The sequence below is a fragment of the Protopterus annectens genome, chromosome 2.part2 (assembly GCF_019279795.1).
Source record: "Protopterus annectens isolate FY-2018-M chromosome 2.part2, PAN1.0, whole genome shotgun sequence".
NCBI lineage: Eukaryota > Metazoa > Chordata > Ceratodontiformes > Protopteridae > Protopterus > Protopterus annectens.
In genome coordinates, this window is record NC_056730.1 from 455,489,253 (window position 1) to 455,509,936 (window position 20,684).

The window sequence follows — 20,684 nt, forward strand, 5'->3', positions numbered from 1 at the left end:
ACAAAAAGACCACCACTTTTCAGTGCTCTACTACCTGCCTCTCTGTCCCACAAACTGATACACTGAGATAACATTTTCTTCTACTACAGGATCTCTAAAATGTCATCATCCTACAATCTCAAATCTCACTCTTCCCAATACTTTATTACCTCTCACACAAAACTTAATTCCACTAACCACTGCTTCTCAGTAATGGCTCTTCAAACATCAGACTCTCTTGGCTATTATGAGAGACATCACCTCCTACATCATTTTCTGACAGCTCAAGAATTTTCTATTTACATCATATGCCTACAAATGTTTTTCAGCCCAAGCCATCAATTAAACCAGAAAGTCTCCTCCAAGCATATCTGAGCAAAAATCCACAATAGCCCTCTACCATCACTTCACCCCTGTTAATCTTTCCTCTTCTCTTAAGCACCATCCTAACTTTCCCACTTCTCCCTTCCTTAATCCCTTCTCACTCAGACAAGTCCACCCCCCTCTTCCATCAGCTCCCCCTAACCCCTTAAATCTTTGTACCATTTACCCTTGAACAATGTATCCATCATTATTTTATTGCAATAAACATTTTGCAAATAATCTGCATATATGCTGCTACTAACACCTTTTATTTAAACGTTATACTAATCCTGTTGTTTTTTTTTTACTTTGTAATTCATTGTTACAATCCAAGTGACTAATGCAAGAGGTTAATGCACTATTCTTCTCTGCCAGTGTTACGGTATTTATTACTCTGCACAATTCTATACACAGCTAAGTCTGATAACACTATCTGGACCAGTGCTCTACGTGATTAACAAATGGTAAATAAATACATAAAATATATAGCTAAAATAAATGCTGTGTTCCATGAAGCATAGTCAGACACCCTGTTTCATCATCACTTTGATTAAACATACCATGACATTCTTTACCAGAATAAGATTCACCTATGAGATTCTGTGAAAATACTCGATTCCTTCACTGATCTCTATCACATGTTACACGAGTTTAGCAAATAGTTGTACTATTTCATCGTAAGCATCTCTTAACTTTACAAGAATGCTGTCTGGATTGTTTGTGAATATATTATCCTCATTAGACCTCATTTTAAAACCTCTACAGGAAAAACAGCTTTCTCTAGGCTACACCCAGATGTTTGGAATTGGCTACACACAGAAGTGAGGCAGCAAAAGACACAAATTATTTAGAAACAAACTAAGCTTCAAACTAAAATAACTGTTTAAGGACACCAAACGTTCTTGCTTCCATGACAATAGCTAGCTGTTGTGTTCATGCTGTAGAGACATCTTATATGTAAAAACATACTTATAACAAAATGACCAATGATTGAATGGCTAACTTAACTGTACAAAATATAATTATAACTTGCATTTATAACTGTAAATAACATATAAATGTATTGTTTATGCTTTGTTACTGTACTACATACAACTCTGTATTCTTTAGACAGTTTATAATTTTCTGTTTGTGCCTTGCAATGTGGTGCCTGGGCTGAGGCTGAAAATGGTCTGTCAACCAGCCCAATTACCTAGTTATCAAACTAAATTAATAATTAATTAATTAATTTATTAAATTTGTATAGCACACAAAAAATGTATATTGTTACCTGGATATGTGAGGATTTGGAATAGAGCGCAGTGACTTCACATCACCTTTAAAACAAAAGCAACAATTATTTTAATAGTTAGATATAAACTTTCAAAGTAGCCACAAAATTCATTACAAGACCTTTATGAATAGAAATATCCATCTATATTAGCTAATGGTTTTCATGCTAGGGACAAGGCAGCACAGGACATAAAGCATGCAGTTCCAAAAATACATTTAAAAACACACCTGCTCCATCATTTACAGCCTAAACCATCACTAACAGTTGCTGTTTAAACTACAGTTACCTGGACTGTCCCATCAGGTCAGCAACAGTTCCATACTTTGCAACAGAGAATGTGCAAACCTGTTGAATAGCTTGTGTGCCAGAAGGGCATACAAAAGAATGTCACACTGCAATACAAAGTCCTATAAGGGAATGATGCCTCCTACTGCCATGTGTGCCCCAGGAAAACTACAGCTGGCACTGTAGAGTTCAGACACATTGGCATGGAGGATGCTACTCAAAACACCATGCTGCCATACACTCTGGGACACCTAACTAATCAGATGCTACTGAGCAGAGCAAAATGGCAAGAAAAGTACAACTCTACAAGTGAAAAGACTACACATCCCCCAAGCCCAAATTTTAAATTACTATTTAGTCACCACAGCTGGTTGTGGTACAAAGCATCTATTCATTTTTTTATTCAGGTCCTTCTGACCCCTTTTCTTCTGGAACATCCTTCAAGACTACAGCTTCAGTGACCATCTTTCAGTGTTTTGAATGGTTACAGCATCCCCCAGTGATTCTATACATGCCTGTCTGGTTTAGGCCATATGGACACAGTATGGCTAATCAGAAGAGGTACTACCTCACCCATGCTGACTAGATACACATCACAGGCAATGGTCAGGCACTGCAGAAGAACCTGGCCAGTATAATTCTGAAGTGCCCTGGAAGCCAGGAGGACTTTTACCTTTAGTGCTTCCTCTACCCACAGGAGACACATCTACAATGATATAAAATATTTCTGTAATTTCTTCTGTCTCAGTAAGTCACACTTGGACATCTTAGAAGAATCCACTCTCTGTCAAGTGTCCTCCTGGTGCTCTTTATTATTCTCACCTCACCCAACACAAAATGCCAAAGACAGATTCTGAATCTGGTTTACCAGTGATGCAAAATGTTGCCCTTAATCTGTGCCACCAGAGTTATGTAGGCTTGGCAATAATGGAGCTAAATGTTAACTACAACAGAAGTTTGAGAAGTTCTGAAGTCCTGTACAACAGACATGAAATTGCTAATGTAAAGTGAAAGAAAAAACATAATCAAATTATGCAGACAAAAACACAACTATATTATCATAATTTGATTACTCTACAGTTGATATGACACATGTATGCCCAGAGGCTAGACCATTCAGTATGAATTAGGAAAAAATTATCATGCAAGCAATAGTAGTACTGATTCCATTACGCAACCTGTAATGTCATCCACAAGCTAGTGTAGTCACCTCAGGTACACAGCATGGTACCAGTCCAAGATGTGCTACCACACATCCAAAACACCAAGCAAAGGAGCTGACATTTCAGAACAAATGTTGAAAATTTACAAGAAACTGTATATGAAATGCTAACTTCTTCTTGCTTTGATGGCAATGGAATGCTTTGCTGATACCCATGTTGAAAATTGGGGTGAAAACCATGCATTTCTTGGCGATAATTACTGCTTTTGCCATTTAATAACTTATACCAGCTTTTTGTGCTCCAAACCATCACATCTATGGGAACTCCCAGATAATCCTCCACTGTAAAATTAAGAGATTATGTGCATCTTCAAACCCTTAGAGCACTCTCACCACGAGAACAGTCATCACACATCATATATGTCTGCATGCTGGTACCTGCTGGAGAACTGCTCCACCTTCCAATCAACTTCTGAAGCTGCTTCCTTCTTCTTTTAGGTATGCCCATCAGGTACAGTTTGCACTACAAAAACAATGGCAATAAACAATTAAGGTGTGATAACGTTAATTACAACACAGATCAAAGGATTTTTGTAATGTACTAGATTTTCAGAAAACTAACCAAGATTTAAAGAAATGGCTTTTTAGTATTACAGTAAATCACACAAAACAGTTGAAATGAGATAAAACACCTCACCTCCAAGAAAAACTCAAACATCTGCACATACTGGCAGAGAAACAGTGGATATAGTATGTTTGCTCTTGGACTGCTTCATCACAAAGCAACTGTCTATGATCAAATTTATATATGGCACTTAAAAATGCTTTTTCTAAGTGTTTACTGCAAAAGGTTTTATACTGACCCCCTGCATCTCCCAGATTAATGCAACAAACTCCAAGGTCATTGTCTTTTATCAACTGTTGTACACTGGCCTTGGACAACAATCAGTGTCAGTATGGTTTCAGATAAGCAGGCTGCAGTGACATGGTTCAGAATGAAACATGCGAATCTCAAATGAGCTATGGTCTATCAAGCAAATTAACATTTTGGGGATATCAAATAAATAACATGAAGGGAAAAAAGGTGCAAGATGTATGAAAAAATAGAAGGTTATGAGTATCACAGCCAGAGTCTATGAAGAAAAAAAACCCTCCCCAAAAACTGTCAATGTCATGAAACTGTGGCAGCTGTAGTTATGTGGTTTACAGGGAGCAATATACTGCAGGCTGTGAAATTCACACCAAGCATAAATAGAACAAAATGTGGAGGGTGTAGCCTTTGGTGTAAAAGAAGAGATTAAATTTGGCAATTAGAGCGACTGTCATTAGCGCAGAGCATAAAGGCTTTGCGCTGTTAATGAGCTGCCTCTTGCAGATCGCCCAAGGTACACTGTTTAGTTCTTTCCACCTCCATTTGCCTACTGTGTGACTCTGAGCAAGTCATTTAACCAGACAGAAATCACATGCACCTCTGAAAAGGGGCATGTCCAGTGGGTATACCTTATTAATAAGTGTATGAAATAAATCAACAGAACAAATAAGACAAGGAAAGGAAGCTTTCAACTACAACAAAATCAGAACAGGGATTATGCACATACCCCTCTATTCACAATAAGGCAAAAACAAGAAAGTGGTAGAACATTTTCTTAGAATGACAAAGGGAGCATTAGTGATTTGGATTTCAATATACCAAATATTAAATGCATGTCCAGACAGCAGCCCATCTAACAGTAGAATGTTACTGATGTATTGATGACAAGCAAGAGGTAACAGTTTGATAACTCAGAGAGCAAATATGGATCTTGTATTCTCAAATGCAAAGAGAAGAGGATATTAGGCCTGAAAAAAATCAGCCATCTGGAAACAATGAACATCATAATACGGTTCACAACCAACTTATCTACATAGTCATGCCAAACAAAAGTGAGGGTTCTAGAATTCAAGAACAAGGACTTTGACAAGCTTGGACTATACCTCAGGAAACTCTAATAATTAACACAGATCAAGGTATTCTGGATGAGAAAATGTGAATGGATGAAATTTTCATCACAGGAGTAACAAACCTTTGTACAGAACAAAAGTACAATCTGAAAAAAAGAAAACTATAATTCTCAACAACATTGGCATGAAAAGGTTAAGAAAAAAACACAAAGTACTTAACAAATATAAGGAAACCAAATAAAAAAGGGAGACAGACAACATTAATTAAAACAAAGAAGTGGAAAAGAAATAAAAACAGTTAAGTCCCCCCTCCAAAAAAAAAAAAAAGACTGCCAACTTGGGTAAGAATGGTGACACAACATTTTATATAAACATATAAAGAAAAAAGAAAGAATATTGAAATGTAAGACAATAGCCAACATTAGTTGTACAGAGGGACAAAGCCATGGCTGCAACCCAGATTGATTAGCAACTCAGGCACTCAACAAAGCCAGAAGGGAGGAAGAGTGAGTCCATCAAGGGGTTGTGACTGATAGGCTGCTTTCTGATCCCTGCTCCATTTTGTTTTCTATTTTCAGAAATCTGCTTGGCCTGGTGTTTTTGTTCTGCATGAGAGGTAGTCTAGACACAAATTATCTAGGCTGCACATTTCATTTTTTTTGGTTAAACTGTCTCTAGTGATGCTTAAATACTCAGTGAAATTCTGGGTCATTGTCTTTGAAAAGATTTCAGGCCTGCATAAACTAAAGCACTGCTGTTGATTTCCTGCTATGTTTTCACACCCATCCTCCCTGTAGTTGATCTGCTTTTTAAACCTGGTGATTTTAAACTGCCCATCCCTACTGCAAATTGAACATAATAAGTTACTCTCTTTCTACACTGCTGTTGATATCCTGAATTATTTCTTTATTCGCCTTTCCTTGTGCTTGTATTGAAAAAGTGCATTTTGTATCCCATTGCCTTTTCTACTTGAACTAGACAGCTGTTGGATAAAGTAGCATATTTTTACACTCTAGCAAACACTTGTTTTTACATCAAAAGACAGTGGATTTTCCATCTAGTGCTCTGGGAGGTAGCCTGGTCTGCTTAGGCTGGGGAAATGCTTGAGATTTCTTCACAGGATCATAGGAGGTTACTAGGCTGTTGGCCCTGAGGCCCTTATAAGCCTAGCCAAAAGTTTAGCCCATGTTTAGACAAATTAGCACCCGATGCCCCTGTCCAGCAGGGACACGGGTGGAATCCCAGGAGTACATTTCCTGTTTCCCACCCAGTTATCCAGGCTGTGCTTAAAAAGGTGCAAACAGGTACTCTGCTTGATGTAGAGAGGGAGTCTATTCCATAGATGGAGGAGTCTTTGGGACACAAATCTGTCCTGCCAACAAGTTTTGTTAATGTAGCAGACCAGATTGGGGGGGGGGGACAGAGGGGTAAAGTTTTCGCTGAATCTGTCCGCCAGCAAGTTTGCTATATCTACAGCATTTGTATACATGGTGTCCTTGACCACCATTTCTGAACAGATCTGGGTGCTTCCTTTGAGGTTGCGGACATATGTGAAGAAGGCCTTAGGATTGTCTCTAGTACATATGGCTAATTTGGACTCAAGTTTGCTTTGGAGAATTTCACTAGTGCTCTTATTTGCTTGTTCAGGCTAAGGAGAGATGGCTTCCAATTGGGCACTTGCTCCTTCTTAGTCTTGGACAGCAATTTTTCCTTCTGTTATAGAGTTTATTTATTGCAGATGCCCACCAGACAGGTTTACTCTTCCTTGAAGAAGATGATTTAGTCTTGTTGGGTATTCCTGATTCCATGCATCTATATAAATGTTCATATAGTGCTCTGGTGTAGTTTTGGATCTTGGCGCCAGTTCCTACAGAGGGGGAGTGAGCTGTGAAGCTGTTTATACCACCCCTCAGGAGGCTGTAATCAGCTTTGGAGAAGTTTCTATGTCCGATCCTAGCTAGAGGGGGGCTGGGGGAGATGGTGACTTTGAAAGTGACCGCTTTGTGGCCAGATCTTACCAGGGAGGATGATACTATAAGGGATGCTGCAGTGGTTACTCACATTGGTTAATACCAAGTCCAACATACTATCACCTCTTGTGGGGGTATCAACTTGCTGTTCCAAGGCATTAGCTTTGACAAAATCAAGGAATCTCTGGGCATTTATATTCTGGCATGAATAGCTCTTCCAGTCCATGTTTGGGAAGTAAAAGTCACCCAGGATCAGGGTAAAGGGTTGAATATTAATTGATTCGAACAGGTCCAAATAGGCAGACTGGGCATCTTGAGTCAGATTTTGGGCCGGAAGCACTGAGCAGCATTGCGTACAGTAAAAACCTGCTATAATGGATGGACAGTTTCCCATTATATCACCAGCAAGTGTGATTGACATGGGCATCCTGGGGCAATGTAGTAATTGTCTCATGTATACTGACAACCACTTACTCCTAAAACAAACAAATACCCTATGTGAGAGATGTAATTACACTATGAAACTGGAATAAATTCTCTCGCTTAAAAAAACAGACATCAAATAGATTGTCAACACACACACACTTCACCTCTCACACAAAATGAGGTCACGACACACAAACCCACATATGTGGAGGTAGTCACTACAAACCTACAGAAAGAGCTTCCCAAATGTAAACCATTTGCAGACACACTGCTATAGAAATAGAAACCACTACACATAACACATACACCAGTGTCTCAGCAAATAAGCCCCTAAGACAAAACCCCTCAAAGCCTAATCTCTTGGTCATAGGCGACTCCAAAGCGAGACATACAGATGTCCCCTTCAGCATGCTGGACAACAAGGTCAGGTGCCAGGATCCATCAAATCATATATGCACTCAAGTCACTCTATAACAACTACCATTATGACTCTGTCATAGTCCATGTTGGGGTGAATGACTTGAGAAGTACCTCTCTGGACTATATGAAGAGAAACATGACTGAACTCTCAGATTAAGTGTCCCAGGCAGGTATGACCCAAGTCCTAAGCAGCATTCTACCTTCACACAGGATGATGCCAAAATATTAAAAAAAATGATCGACTTCAACAATTGGGTTAGCTTGTGGTGTCAGTCCAGGGGGATCCAGTATTGGTCAGTCTGAGAAAACACAGCTGGCAGGCCACACTGCTTTGCCACAGATGGTCTGCACCTGTCCCCCATAGGCTTTCAGATACTGGCAAAGATACTTGCCTCCCCCAAAATGCCTTTTTAGGCAATGTCAAAATAGCAAACTTTCTGACATAACAAAATCCACTCAAAACAAACTCAAGGTTCTGCTGCTTAATGCTAGGAGTCTAAACAAGAAACTACACTCCCTGGAAGCGCTCCTCAATTTGGAAGATGCTGACGTCTGTGCAGTCACGGAGATGTGGTTCAAGGCCACAGACAGCATTCCAGTTGTGCAAGGCCTTCCACACGTTTAGACCTCAAAATGAGCATGAAAGAACCAAAGGTGGAGGTGTATCCATCTTCATTAAAGCCAAGTATACCTTGAGACTGGTCAAATAGTAGGACTCTCTCAAACTACTCCATGTACAATTAGCTACAGGCAAACTACCCTACCACATCTTTGCTCGTGACAGGTCCCCCACCATGAACCAAAAAGCGCACACCACCCTCCTGGACTTACTGGAGTCACTCACCATACAGCCCAACATCTTAGACATGAGCGATTTCAACTATCCTTCCATCAACTGCGTGACGTACATGAGCACAAACACGCTCACCCACAGGTTCCTGTCAATACAAATGCTCTGGAACAGATAGTCTGCCCTCACCACAAGGGGCTCAAATGTCCTAGAGACAGTACTCACCAACATGGGGAGGTCACTGCACTCCCCCCTGTGCGATACCCCCCCCCCCGATAAGATTGGACCATAAATCAGTCTTATTCGAAGTAACTACTGAACCTGTCACCACCACAGGAACAAAAAAAACTAAAAAAAACTTTTCCTAAGCAAAGTACAACCTACAAAGCAATGGTATAAAAAGTTTTACATCCCTCCGAAATCACAGACAACAATGACTCCTATGCAGAGATGTACACAAATGTCCTGTATAAACATTTAATCAACTGTACAGACTTGGCTGTACCTGACCAGATTAAAACTAGGTCCTCCCGAAAAAAAAAACAAGCCACCCTAGTGGACCTCAAAATTAAACAGGTTATATAAACAAAAGGAAAAAAACTAATGTCTAAAAACAAGAGGAAATTGACTAAGAGGAGGAAAAATTCCCTCCACAGCTTGAATAAGCAAATAAGAAATCCTGTAAGTCCTCTAAAGCTAATTACAAAGCTAAAATAGGATCCCTAGCTAAGGATAATCATAAGGTATTCTTTAACTACATATGAAATCTAAAATGTAATACCCAGCTATGTGCCAAACTGGCAGTTGATGGTACCACTCATACTGTACAGGAGGAAATTGCCAACCTGCTAGATGACAGACATGGTGCAAACTTCACCCTGTTGTCCCCACTAGCCATACTCCAAAGCAAACCTGATACCAGTCCTCCCCCTAGTATCTCTAGAGATTAGATATTATCTGCTGTCTCCAAGGCCAAAAAACATGGCCTCAGTGGGACCAGCTAACACCCCAGGTTGTTTATTAACCAATCTAAAAGAAAACCTAGTGGACCCACTTGGTGCTCTCTTTACCCATAGCCTAGAACTGGCTCTGTTCCAGCACAGTAGAGAACAGCAACAGTAATCCCCTTGCACAAAGGGGGCCATCAACCGAACCTGGGAACTATAGACCAATAATTCTAACCAGCCTCATCTACAAGGCCATGGAAAGAATCATCATGGACTTTATCAACAAGGACATAGGCAACCTTCACACTCTAGACCCAACCCAGCTTGGCTTTGTTAAGTGTAGATCATGCTTATTAAACCTAGTAGACTTCTTTGAGAAAGTCAAAGCCCTGGATGAAGATAAGATGATACATACTGCCTATCTTGACCTAGCCAAGGCTTTTGACACAATCCCCCACTCAGGTATCATTGAGAAATCCTCCAATAAGGGAATTATGTCACTAGATGGGTAGCCAGCTGGCTCACCAACAGAGAACCTCTACTGGTAAACCCATCACCAGTGGCATACCAGGACCTTCTGTGTTGGAGGGAAGCCTTCTAGCTTAGTTTTTTTTTCTTATAACTAGCCAGTTTTCTAGTTTCAGCACTCATATCTGTTTCTCTGAACTCAGCACTTGTTCAGAACTCATTGCCAGCACTACATAAGCTGCAAATTACTACAACACTCAACTTTCCTCACTTGTCTAGTGGAAAGCAGTTTTTAGTACTTAATAAATAAGCACTTATCCAGGCATGTCTAAGGGTCAGCTCCCAGTGATTTCTCCTGTCTACCTGATGAATCTGGGCATCTTGGGGCAATGCAGCAATTGCCTCATGTACACAGACAACCCTCTCCTCCTACTACCCAACACTACAACCTGTGAGAGATGCACTTATACAGCCAAACTGGAAGCAAAGCTCTCTTCACCAAAGACTGGACTAGACAGTCAAGAGGAGAAGGTAAACACTTGCATCACACCACACTCATCACATAGTCCCTCAAAACCTACACCACCAAAACACACACCTACATTCGCGGAGGCTCTCAATAAAAACCTGCCCAAGCATCAGGGACATCCAAAGCATAAACGCAAGCAAACTCCACCCCCCAACACAACCCAAACGACACATAGCCCACAAACTCAGTGTGCTACTCAACCACAGCCCATAAGGCATAACAACGTACCCAACACTCTAGTCATAGGTGACTCTATAGTCAGGCACACTGATGTTCCACTCACCAGACTAAACAAGGAGAAAGTTACTGTCAGCTGCCAGTCAGGTGCCAGGATCCGCCACATAATGCATGCACTCGGGTCACTCCACAATAAGTACAAATATGACACTGTCATTGTCCATGTTGGTGTGAATGACCAGAGACGTACCTCCCTGGACTACATGAAAAGAGACATGGAGGAGCTCTCCGATTTTGTATCCCAGGCAGGTATGACCCTAACCCAGAGTAGCATCCTGCCATTACCCAGAATGATACCACAGTACAAGGACAAAATGATTGACTTCAACAATTGGCTAAGCTTCTTGTGTCATTCTAAGGGGATCCAGTATTTGTCTGCCTGGGACGACATGATCGACAGTTCATGATGCTTTGCCAGAGATGGCCTGCACCTGTCGCCCTTAGGATTCCAGATACTGGCTAAGGCTCTTGCCACTCCTATAGTGCCTTTTTTAGGCAAGGTTCAAATGACAAATTCACCACCGTAACAGGTACAAGCAAGCAAAATCTGAGGGTAATGCTACTCAATGCTAGAAGTCTAAACCTCAAAATGCACTCACTCGAGGCACTCCTTAAAATGGAGAACATTGACATCTGTGCAGTGACAGAGACCTGGTTCAAAGCTCCAGAGAGCACCCCTGCATTACCAGGCTTCAATTCATACCACACCTTTCGGCCACCTAACCCAGAAAGAAGCACTAAAGGCGGAGGCGTGTCCATATTCATTAAGGATATCCACACCTCCAGCCTAGTTGCACAGCAGCATCCGAGAATTTCCAAGTGCAACTAACTCTGGGCAAGACCGCAATCCAAACTGTAGCTTGCTACAGACCCCCCACCATGCCCCAGGATTCACACTCCTCATTTCTTGATACACTGGAAAGTATTAGGGTACAACCCAACACCCTAATAATGGGCGATTTCAACTACCCCACCATTAACTGGGAAAACTACTCATGTACCAACTCTTTTGCCCAACGTTTCTTGGAATTCATAAATTCCAATGCCTTGGATCAACTTATTCACATTCCCACCAGGGGCAGCAATATCCTAGACCTGGTCATTACCAACATGGGAAACCGGTGTTCCACACCAGAGGTCAATTCCTCATTGGTCAGATCCGACCACAAGCTAACCAGCCTAGACATCCAAATCCCACCCCCAGCCCCAATTAGGGAAACCATCGTAAAAAACTTCTCAAAAGCCAACTTCACACTTCTTAAGACAGAAGTGGCAAACTTCATGACACCCATGCAGACACACAATAGAGGTATGACTGCCGAATCCTACACAAATGCACTTTATAAGCACTTACACAAGTGCATGGATCTTGCTATCCCTAATAGAACCAAGATGTTATCCTCCAAAAAAAGGAAGCCAATCTGGTGGTCCTCTGCCATAAACAAACTCTACAACAGAAGAAAGAAACTGTTGCAAAAAAAAAAAAAAAAAAAAAAAAAAAAAAAAAAAGAGTAAAATCCCATGACTGGAGGAACTCCCTGGTCAACCTCAGTAAGAAGCTGAGATCCCTCATAAAATCCTCCAAAGCTAGTTACGAAAACAAAATTGCCACTGACTCTAAAGACAACCACAAAGCATTCTATAGCTATGTCAAGAATCTAAATGGGTACACTCAGATCTGCTCTGAGTTACAGCATAATGGCACTAAATATACAGAACCAACTGATATTGCCAACATCCTAGCAGATAGGTTCAGTGCTAACTTTACCCCCCTCTTACCCCCTAGAGGGCCCATCTCTATACTGGAAGAATGCAAAGTTCCTATAATCATGGCTGCACAGGTAAAAAACACACTCTCAAAAGCCAAGAACACAGCATCCATGGGACCCGACAATATCCCAGGCTGTGTTCTACACGAACTACAGAATTAACTGGCACCCTACCTAAGTACCATGTTCAATCATAGCCTCACCTCAGGCTTTGTACCCACTGAATTGCGCACCGTGACAGTTATCCCACTCCACAAAGGGGAAGCCACGACGGACCCTGGGAACTACCGTCCCATTAGCCTGACGAGCCTGGTCTGCAAGGCCATGGAACATATCATCGTGGAACTCATAAACAAAGACATTGGTAATCTCCAAACTCTGGACCCTACTCAGTTTGGATTTGTAAAAGGCAGATCATATCTCCTAAACCTGACTGACTTCTTTGAAGCAGTCACCAAAGCCATAGATGAGGGTAAAATGGTTCACACAGCTTATCTAGATCTCGCCAAGGCTTTCATCACCATCCCCCACTAAACTAGGTATAAATCCCTATGTCACAAGATGGGTTGCCAACTGGCTCACGGACAGAACCCACACTGTGACAGTAGCGGATTCCAAATCCGACATCAGACCAGTGACAAATGGAGTACCACAGGGTTCAGTCCTGGGTTCTCTCCTGTTTGGTATCTACTTCTCTGAAGTACAGGCCAACACAGAAGGTCTTTGGCTAACAAAGTTTGCAGATGACTGCAAACTAGGAGCCATAATCGAAACTCCTAACGATGTGGACAAACTACAAAAGGGCCTCACTGAGACAGATACCTGGTGTCAAAGCCATGGCCTGAAGCTCAATGCCAAAAAGTGTACTGTCATCCCCTTTGGTAAAAACTCTGTACCCATGAACTACCACATAGCTGGTAGTCTACTTAATGCCGAAAATGTGATGAGACCTTGGGACACAGGTGGACAGTAGTCTCTCCTTTGATAATCACATCACCACAGTGGTCAGGAAATCCTTCTACGTGGCTCATCTCATCACAAAAGGATTCTCATCCAGAAAAAAAGTGGTAATTGTTCCCCTCTACTCATCACTCATCAGACCCATTATAGAGTACAACGTCCCTTTTGGTATGTACCTCACAAGACATCTACAACAACTGGAAAGACCACAGAAATACCTCACAAAGAGGATTACTGGCCTCAAACAGATGCCCTATGCAGACAGTCTCAAAAAACTACAGCTTTACTCCATCGCATATCGCCTACTCAGGGGCGATCTCTGCCTAACATACAAAGCTATGTCAAACCCAGAGCTGTTGGACATGTTCCACTTAAAGAAATCCCAGTCCTTCCAAGCTACACGCTCTAGGGACCTTAACCTTGTCACCACAATAAACAGAACATGCTGGAGGGATAGATTCCTGTCCCAGAGACTTCCCATACTCTGGAACAGACTACCTATCTATGTCAAACAGAGCTCCTCATTAGCACTCTTCAAGAAAAATCTTGATGACTGGATGGGAAATGGGAAATTCACCCCGGGGATCACTTCTGTGGCTCTGCTCGACAGGGGCACAGGAAAATAATTTTCTTGGGTGGCGAAAGCCAGGGTACATTGTATGGGCCCTAGGGCCGATAGCCTAGTACCTACCTATGAATCTCTGCTGGGCCCTTTACTGTTTGGAATCTATTTCTCGGAAGTCCAGGCTAAAGTAGACAGCCTTTGGCTTACCAAGTTTGCTGATGATTGCAAATAGCATTGAGTCCCCCAGCGATGTTAACATATTACAAGAGGGGCTAACACAGACAAATGACTTGTGCCAAAGCCACGGTCTAAAACTAAACGCAAAAAAAGTGCATTATTATCCCCTTTGGCAAAGGAGAATTCCCTGCTAAATACAATATTTGCACCCCTCCACAAGTTCAAACCCAGTGGTGTGAGACCTGGGAACACAGGTACATAGCAATCTGAACTTTGACCACCATGTTTTCACAGTGGCAAGGAAAACCTTCTACATTGCACATCTCATAAGCAAGTACATTGCATCCAGGTCTAAGGATGTTATAATTTCACTGTACTCGATCCTCATCAAACCATTAATAGAGTACAATGCTCCCTTCTGCATGTAGCTCACCAGACACCTACAGCAGCTGGAGAGACCACAGAGGCTTCTAACCAAGAAAATACAGGACGTTCACACCATGACGTATGTGGACAGACTGAAAGCCCTGTCACTGTACTCTGCATCGTACAGGCTGCTGACAGGTGAGTTGTGCCTGGCCTACAGGGCAGTCTCTGAGCCTGTCCTAATGGAAATGCTGCACATACGCAAGTCCAACGGCACAAGAACCACTCACTCTAGGGATCTCAACCTAGCCTGCGACATTAACACAACATGCTGGAGAGACAAATACATCTCCCAGAGATGCTGCTACTCTGGAATAAACTTCCAGTTCACATGAAGCAGAGCTCTTCACTAACCCTATTCAAGTGCAACCTGGACAAATGGATGGGAGACCGCAGATTCACCCCATGGGTGGCACCGATGTCCCTTACCGACAGTGGTAGTCGGTGTTTATCATAGACTCGCTCTGCAAATTACATCCATCTAACCAGAGACAATTGAGGCAACTCGGGATTAACATGGCTAGGCTTGTAAGGTCTCTAGGGCCGCTACCCTATTAACCCCCTATGAACCTATAAACCTATAAGAGAAAGGCAGAGCTGGTTGTATAAACTGCCACTATCCCTCTAACAATGTGGGGGATGGAAGTTAAGCACATCAAGCCACCGATGGGTTGTAGACATTATACCAACTGTGGAGAAACCTGGTTGGTATAATGGTTAAGGTGTTTACCTCACAATCACAAGATACATACACATTTCACTTCACACAATCACTTAAAAGAATTTGAAAAAAAATCTGTTGCATTTTAAGAAATTACAAATAGAGACAGCCTATCTTGAAAGGAACATTGAATTAGGACAAATACCTCGTGGGTTACGGTTTTGGCGATACCCTAATGGTGTAGAAGAAAATGTCAGCTTATTGAATGAATTACATAAACTGTTCGACCACACAGGACTTGAAATGTTAAAACTTATGGTTAAATATAACACTCAAGCATTAGAGAAACTTTCCAAAGAGCTTGACGAGTCCAACAAAAATATACAGGCTGATTCCACGTTTGAACAGTATAAACATAATCATTTTAGTGTATTTACTTCAGTGGATAATATTTGTACCTCCATTTTTATGAGGAAAATGAATAAACTGAAACATGACATTAACGAGTATGCAAAATATAAGGCATACCCTCTTTCTGTAGGTTCCCGGGCCAGTGTTAATGAACAGAATGTTCTGAATGACAAGGAAGTGATGATTAACCAGGGTTACGCCAAGCAGGGCCAACGTAGTCATGTGTACATTGAGGAAAGTGTATGAAGGTCAGAGCGACTTAAAAACAAACAGCAGCTTAATTTTTCCGGGAATGGCTCTAGAGATTTTGTGGCACAAGGAACTTAACCCAAGAGTCGAGGCAGAAGTTGCCGAAGGAACAATTAAAGAATTTGGACTTGGTCAACAATACCAGCCAAAATGTAAGTAGGTGCAATCATAATTCTTTGATTGTTGACCATTTACATACTGGCAATATTAACCAGTCACTGTGTTCTAACAGTAATGTAGTTGATTTTACCGTTAACCTCAGTGGCGATTGCCAAGTACTCAGTGTTACGTGCCCCAGTGACCACAAAAATATCAATGATAGTATTGGTGTGGTTCATGGTGATCTTTTAGATATATCTAATGGATCTGTTGAGACTACTGATTTAGTATTTAGTCTTGCAAGTGATGGTATTATATCTCCTGCATGGTCGGGAGCCCCCAATTTATCAATGAATCATGTAATGTTAACAGTGATGCAGATTTTAATAGTAACTTAAGTATAAATTCAGAATTCATTGATATTTGTGACAACACACAAGCTTTTGGGATTGGTAGCAACAATTTTATATGTAATTTTAATGACAAGGTTACGCTGTTTAACATGCAAGCAGTTCACAATAATTCTGGTGTGGATGACATGAATTCTATTGACATGGAAACTACTGAAGCACGTTGTTACATGGCTGACTTTTTAGACAGTACACAGTATGCTGCTAGAGTCGACAATGTTGTTAGTAATGGTCAGAATCTGATTGATATAGCTGGATTTGAAAATCCTGATACTTCTGTGGGTTTAAGTAGCTTGGCCAGTGGTAATTTTAGTATTTATGAAAATACCCACCTATTTAATGGCAGAAACTGAAGCAGCCACTAATTTGGTTGAAGAAATACCACCAATAGTTGAACCGCAAGTAGTTTTTAATGATGCCCATGACTTTAAGGTGTACAACAATTCAAGCAAAATCATAGGGGTTGAGCATGCCAATTTACTAGCAAAGGGTTTCACCTTTGTACCTAGTAGAAGAGGTAATTTAGCCAACACACTGATAGATTTAAAGTGTTTCACACGCAAATTGAAAATACGAGTATGGTTTAATGAACAGTGCTTATGAAACATTTGCTAATGGAAAAGGGCTTAAGAAACTGAGCACATTCAATCCCCTATGAATAATTTGGTGAAAATCAACAAGAAAGTATGTGAAAATGAGATCAGGCAAGCTTATAATACAAATTTAGGTAATAAATATACAAGTAATCTTACTGATGTTGAAGACATATTATTAAAAGGGTTGGCAATGGATAAATCGGTCCGTATAATGAAACCATATAAAAGAAGCAGTGTAGTTATCATGGATAAAAATGATTATCTTAATGGAATGTATGAATTCCTCATGGAAGGAACATATGATGAAGTTTCCCTAATGAGATACATATCTCATACAAAAAAATAGATATGCTTCTGGAAGATATGTTGTTCCAAGGACAGATTAGTGAAGATGACTACAATTATATGCACAATGCTTACCCTATGATATCGATCCACAAGGCCCTAAATAATATAAAATTTAGGCCCATTGTGGATGGTAAAAGATCCAAAACAAATTTTATAAGTAAATACCTGGATTTTCACCTTCAGAAGGGGCTTAAGGCCTTTTCATACATTACAAAAGATTCCTGGCAGTTTCTTGAGAAAGTGGACAAAATAGTGATTAACCAGGATGCTATAATGGTGACTATAGATGTGTGCAATTTATTCATAGTGATTCCGCACACAACTGGCTGTGACTGGTTGGAAATCCAGTTACTTAAGACTGGTAGATTTGACCAGGATGATATTAATAAATTTATAGCACACATGGAAATAGTATTGAAGCATAATTACATCTTTTTTGAGGGGCAGTATTTTAGGCAACTAACCGGGGTTGCATGGGGGCTGCCTATGCCCTGGTTTTTTTGCAAATTACATTATGTCTTTCTGGGAGCAACAACACATATTTGAAGGTCCATTTGTTTCCAAGATACAGTATTATACCCGTTACCTAGATAATTTGTTTGTAATCTGGACAGGTACTACAGAAGAGTTACACTAATTTCTTCAGTATATAAACAGTACGGTGGACTTTTTACAGTTCACTCATGCATTTAGTGATTCACACATTTCTTACCTTGATGTGGATTTGACCTTTGACAAAGGTAACAATACATTAAATGTATCAATATATAGGAAGCCTACTTTTTCAAATTCTTACCTCGATTACAACAGCTGGCACACTTTTTTTTTCAAAAAAGATCTATTGTAAAAGGCCAGATGGTGTGAGCTGCTAGAATGACCACAAAGGAGGTTGATTTTATAACGGAAATGCATTTTATAAAACAATTGCTTTTAAAGAGAGGCTCTCCTGTTGAGCTATTAAATAATATATTTGATGAAGTTGTAAACAAACGTAAGGTTGGTTTTTACAATCTGCTTTTAGCAGGTGGACATGGGGTAAGACTTTGTCAGCAGAAGAGAGACCTTTCACTGGATGGTAAAACCTTGGTAAGTTTTATTACCACTTTCAATTTGGAAACATCAAATGTAACTGGTACTATTTTAAATAACTGGGGTATTTTGCAATCTGACTCCAACATTGGACGTAAGGTGGGTAAAGCACCCATGCTGGTATACAGGAAGGACACATCCTTCAAAAATATTCTGGGAACTGCCGAATACGTGACAGATAGATACACTAATAGAAAGAAAAGGAATATTAAGTGTAACATGTGGAATTATTGCTCTTTTATATTGGAAACTCCTAAGGCATTTAGATTGAACAACAGGAGCATATTGATTCATGGGCATTTTAATTGTTGCAGCTCCAAATGTGGTCTATTTGGCCAAGGGTATCCAGTGTCCAATTTTTTACACTGGGAAAACCAGTAGACAGCTTAAAAACAAGATGGGTGAACATCTATCGGACATTAAGCACGATAAATCCACTAATGCCCTCAGTACATACATTCATGACCATAAAGATCACAAGTTTAAGTTTTTAGTCATTCAACAGATAGTGAAAGATATACAAGGAAGAACCTTAGATATTCATTTGGATATTTGTGAGTTTAAGTGGCAGTTGCAACTGAATATCCAGGAATTAAAGAAATGACAGCTATTTCATGTATTTTAAAACAGAAAAACATTTTAGGTTAAATGCTGGTATTATTTATTAATTATTTATAATATATTTTATTGAGATACATGCTACCTTTCAATTAGATAATGCATTTCTAGTTTTTTACATATTTATTTGTGTGCTTTTAAATCTTGTGTGAATATTTAATTGATCATTAAACATGTTAATTGTCTTCTTGTATAAAAAGGCTGGGTGGGGTAATTATTCTTGTTCTGTGGAAGTCCTTGTAAGGAGGAAAGTGCTCAACACTGTGAATAAAGTGTGGATTTTTTCCTGTTGTGCTGAGTCCTGGTTTGCAGTTTTTCAGTCTATTAACTATATGTATCTGGAGCTTTTACCCTGGTCCTCTGCTGAAAATGGGTACCTCATGACCCAGTCGGACTTTCCCAGTAAACAAATGCCAAATAAATAATTACAGGACTTGAGTCTCACCCTTAAAAGGGAAATTGGCTAGGCTTAAAATGGGTACCTCATGACCCAGTCGGACTTTCCCAGTAAACAAATGCCAAACAAATAATTACAGGACTTGAGTCTCACCCTTAAAAGGGAAATTGGCTAGGTTTAAAATGGTCCATTTGGGCAGCTAGTCTAGTACTTACCTATGAACATGTCAGAAACCTGTATTCGAAAGGGAATGTCATGGTCACTGCACCGAAATGGTTTGCTAATTTTCCCTATCCAGTGGGTTAGATCATTCAAATGTTGCCAGTGACAATACAAAGCACCCTCAAGGTTGCTGATCTAACATGTCCCTTTGGATAACTCTCACCTCAGCTTTGGGTGCAATCGCTACAGCAAAATGTCTGATCAAGGGTTCTTGATAATCCGCAGGCATTAGGGCAGAAATATAACCTAAGAAAAAAGCACACAAGAAAACAGATGGAGCGGAGAAGAAAAATTATGCTTTAAAAGCAATGCTACTGAATAAATGCTCTTTACAGAGATAAGAAAGAACATTTAGGTTTCAAGGTAAGTCACCTAAAGTGACATAAAATGAATATATATATATATATATATATATATATATATATATATATATATATATATATATATATATGCACACACACACACACACACACACACACACACACACACACACACACGTATATGAAAAATTAATTTATGAAGGTGCTGCTGTGCTGTACTGGAACCAAAGTCTTTTAAGACAAAGTCTTTTTGTCTGTTAACTACTAAACACAGAGTTTTGCATGACTGTATCTGCAGTCTGTACACAGAGCCTTGCCAACTACACTGATGAGAAAATATACTTTGCAGCACAACACCATTTTACTATAAGCACAGTTACTAATAACTTACTTTTATAACAAACAACACGTGCTACTGCAACAACTTGTGGTTTAGCTGTATAAAGTTTTACTTCATGGTCAACATGGATGATTATTCTCCTTTTCCTATACAATACTGCTGAACAAGTGTTTTCCTACCAATACCACTAACACAGCTGAATTTTTACTGTTTACTGAAAACTGGTTTCTTAACAAA

At 40.2% G+C, this 20,684-nt stretch overlaps 1 protein-coding gene across 1 annotated transcript in view; it reads right to left on the reverse strand.

Moving 5' to 3' along the window:
• Window positions 1-20,022, reverse strand: part of GFM2 (GTP dependent ribosome recycling factor mitochondrial 2) — a 1,110,238-nt gene extending 1,090,216 nt beyond the window's left edge. Inside the window, 3 exon segments of the mRNA XM_044063950.1 lie at window positions 1,613-1,658; window positions 3,501-3,585; window positions 19,951-20,022. Of these exon segments, the coding sequence (XP_043919885.1) occupies window positions 1,613-1,658; window positions 3,501-3,585; window positions 19,951-20,016 (197 nt within the window). The 5' untranslated portion in view covers window positions 20,017-20,022.
• Window positions 20,023-20,684: the final 662 nt, after the last annotated feature.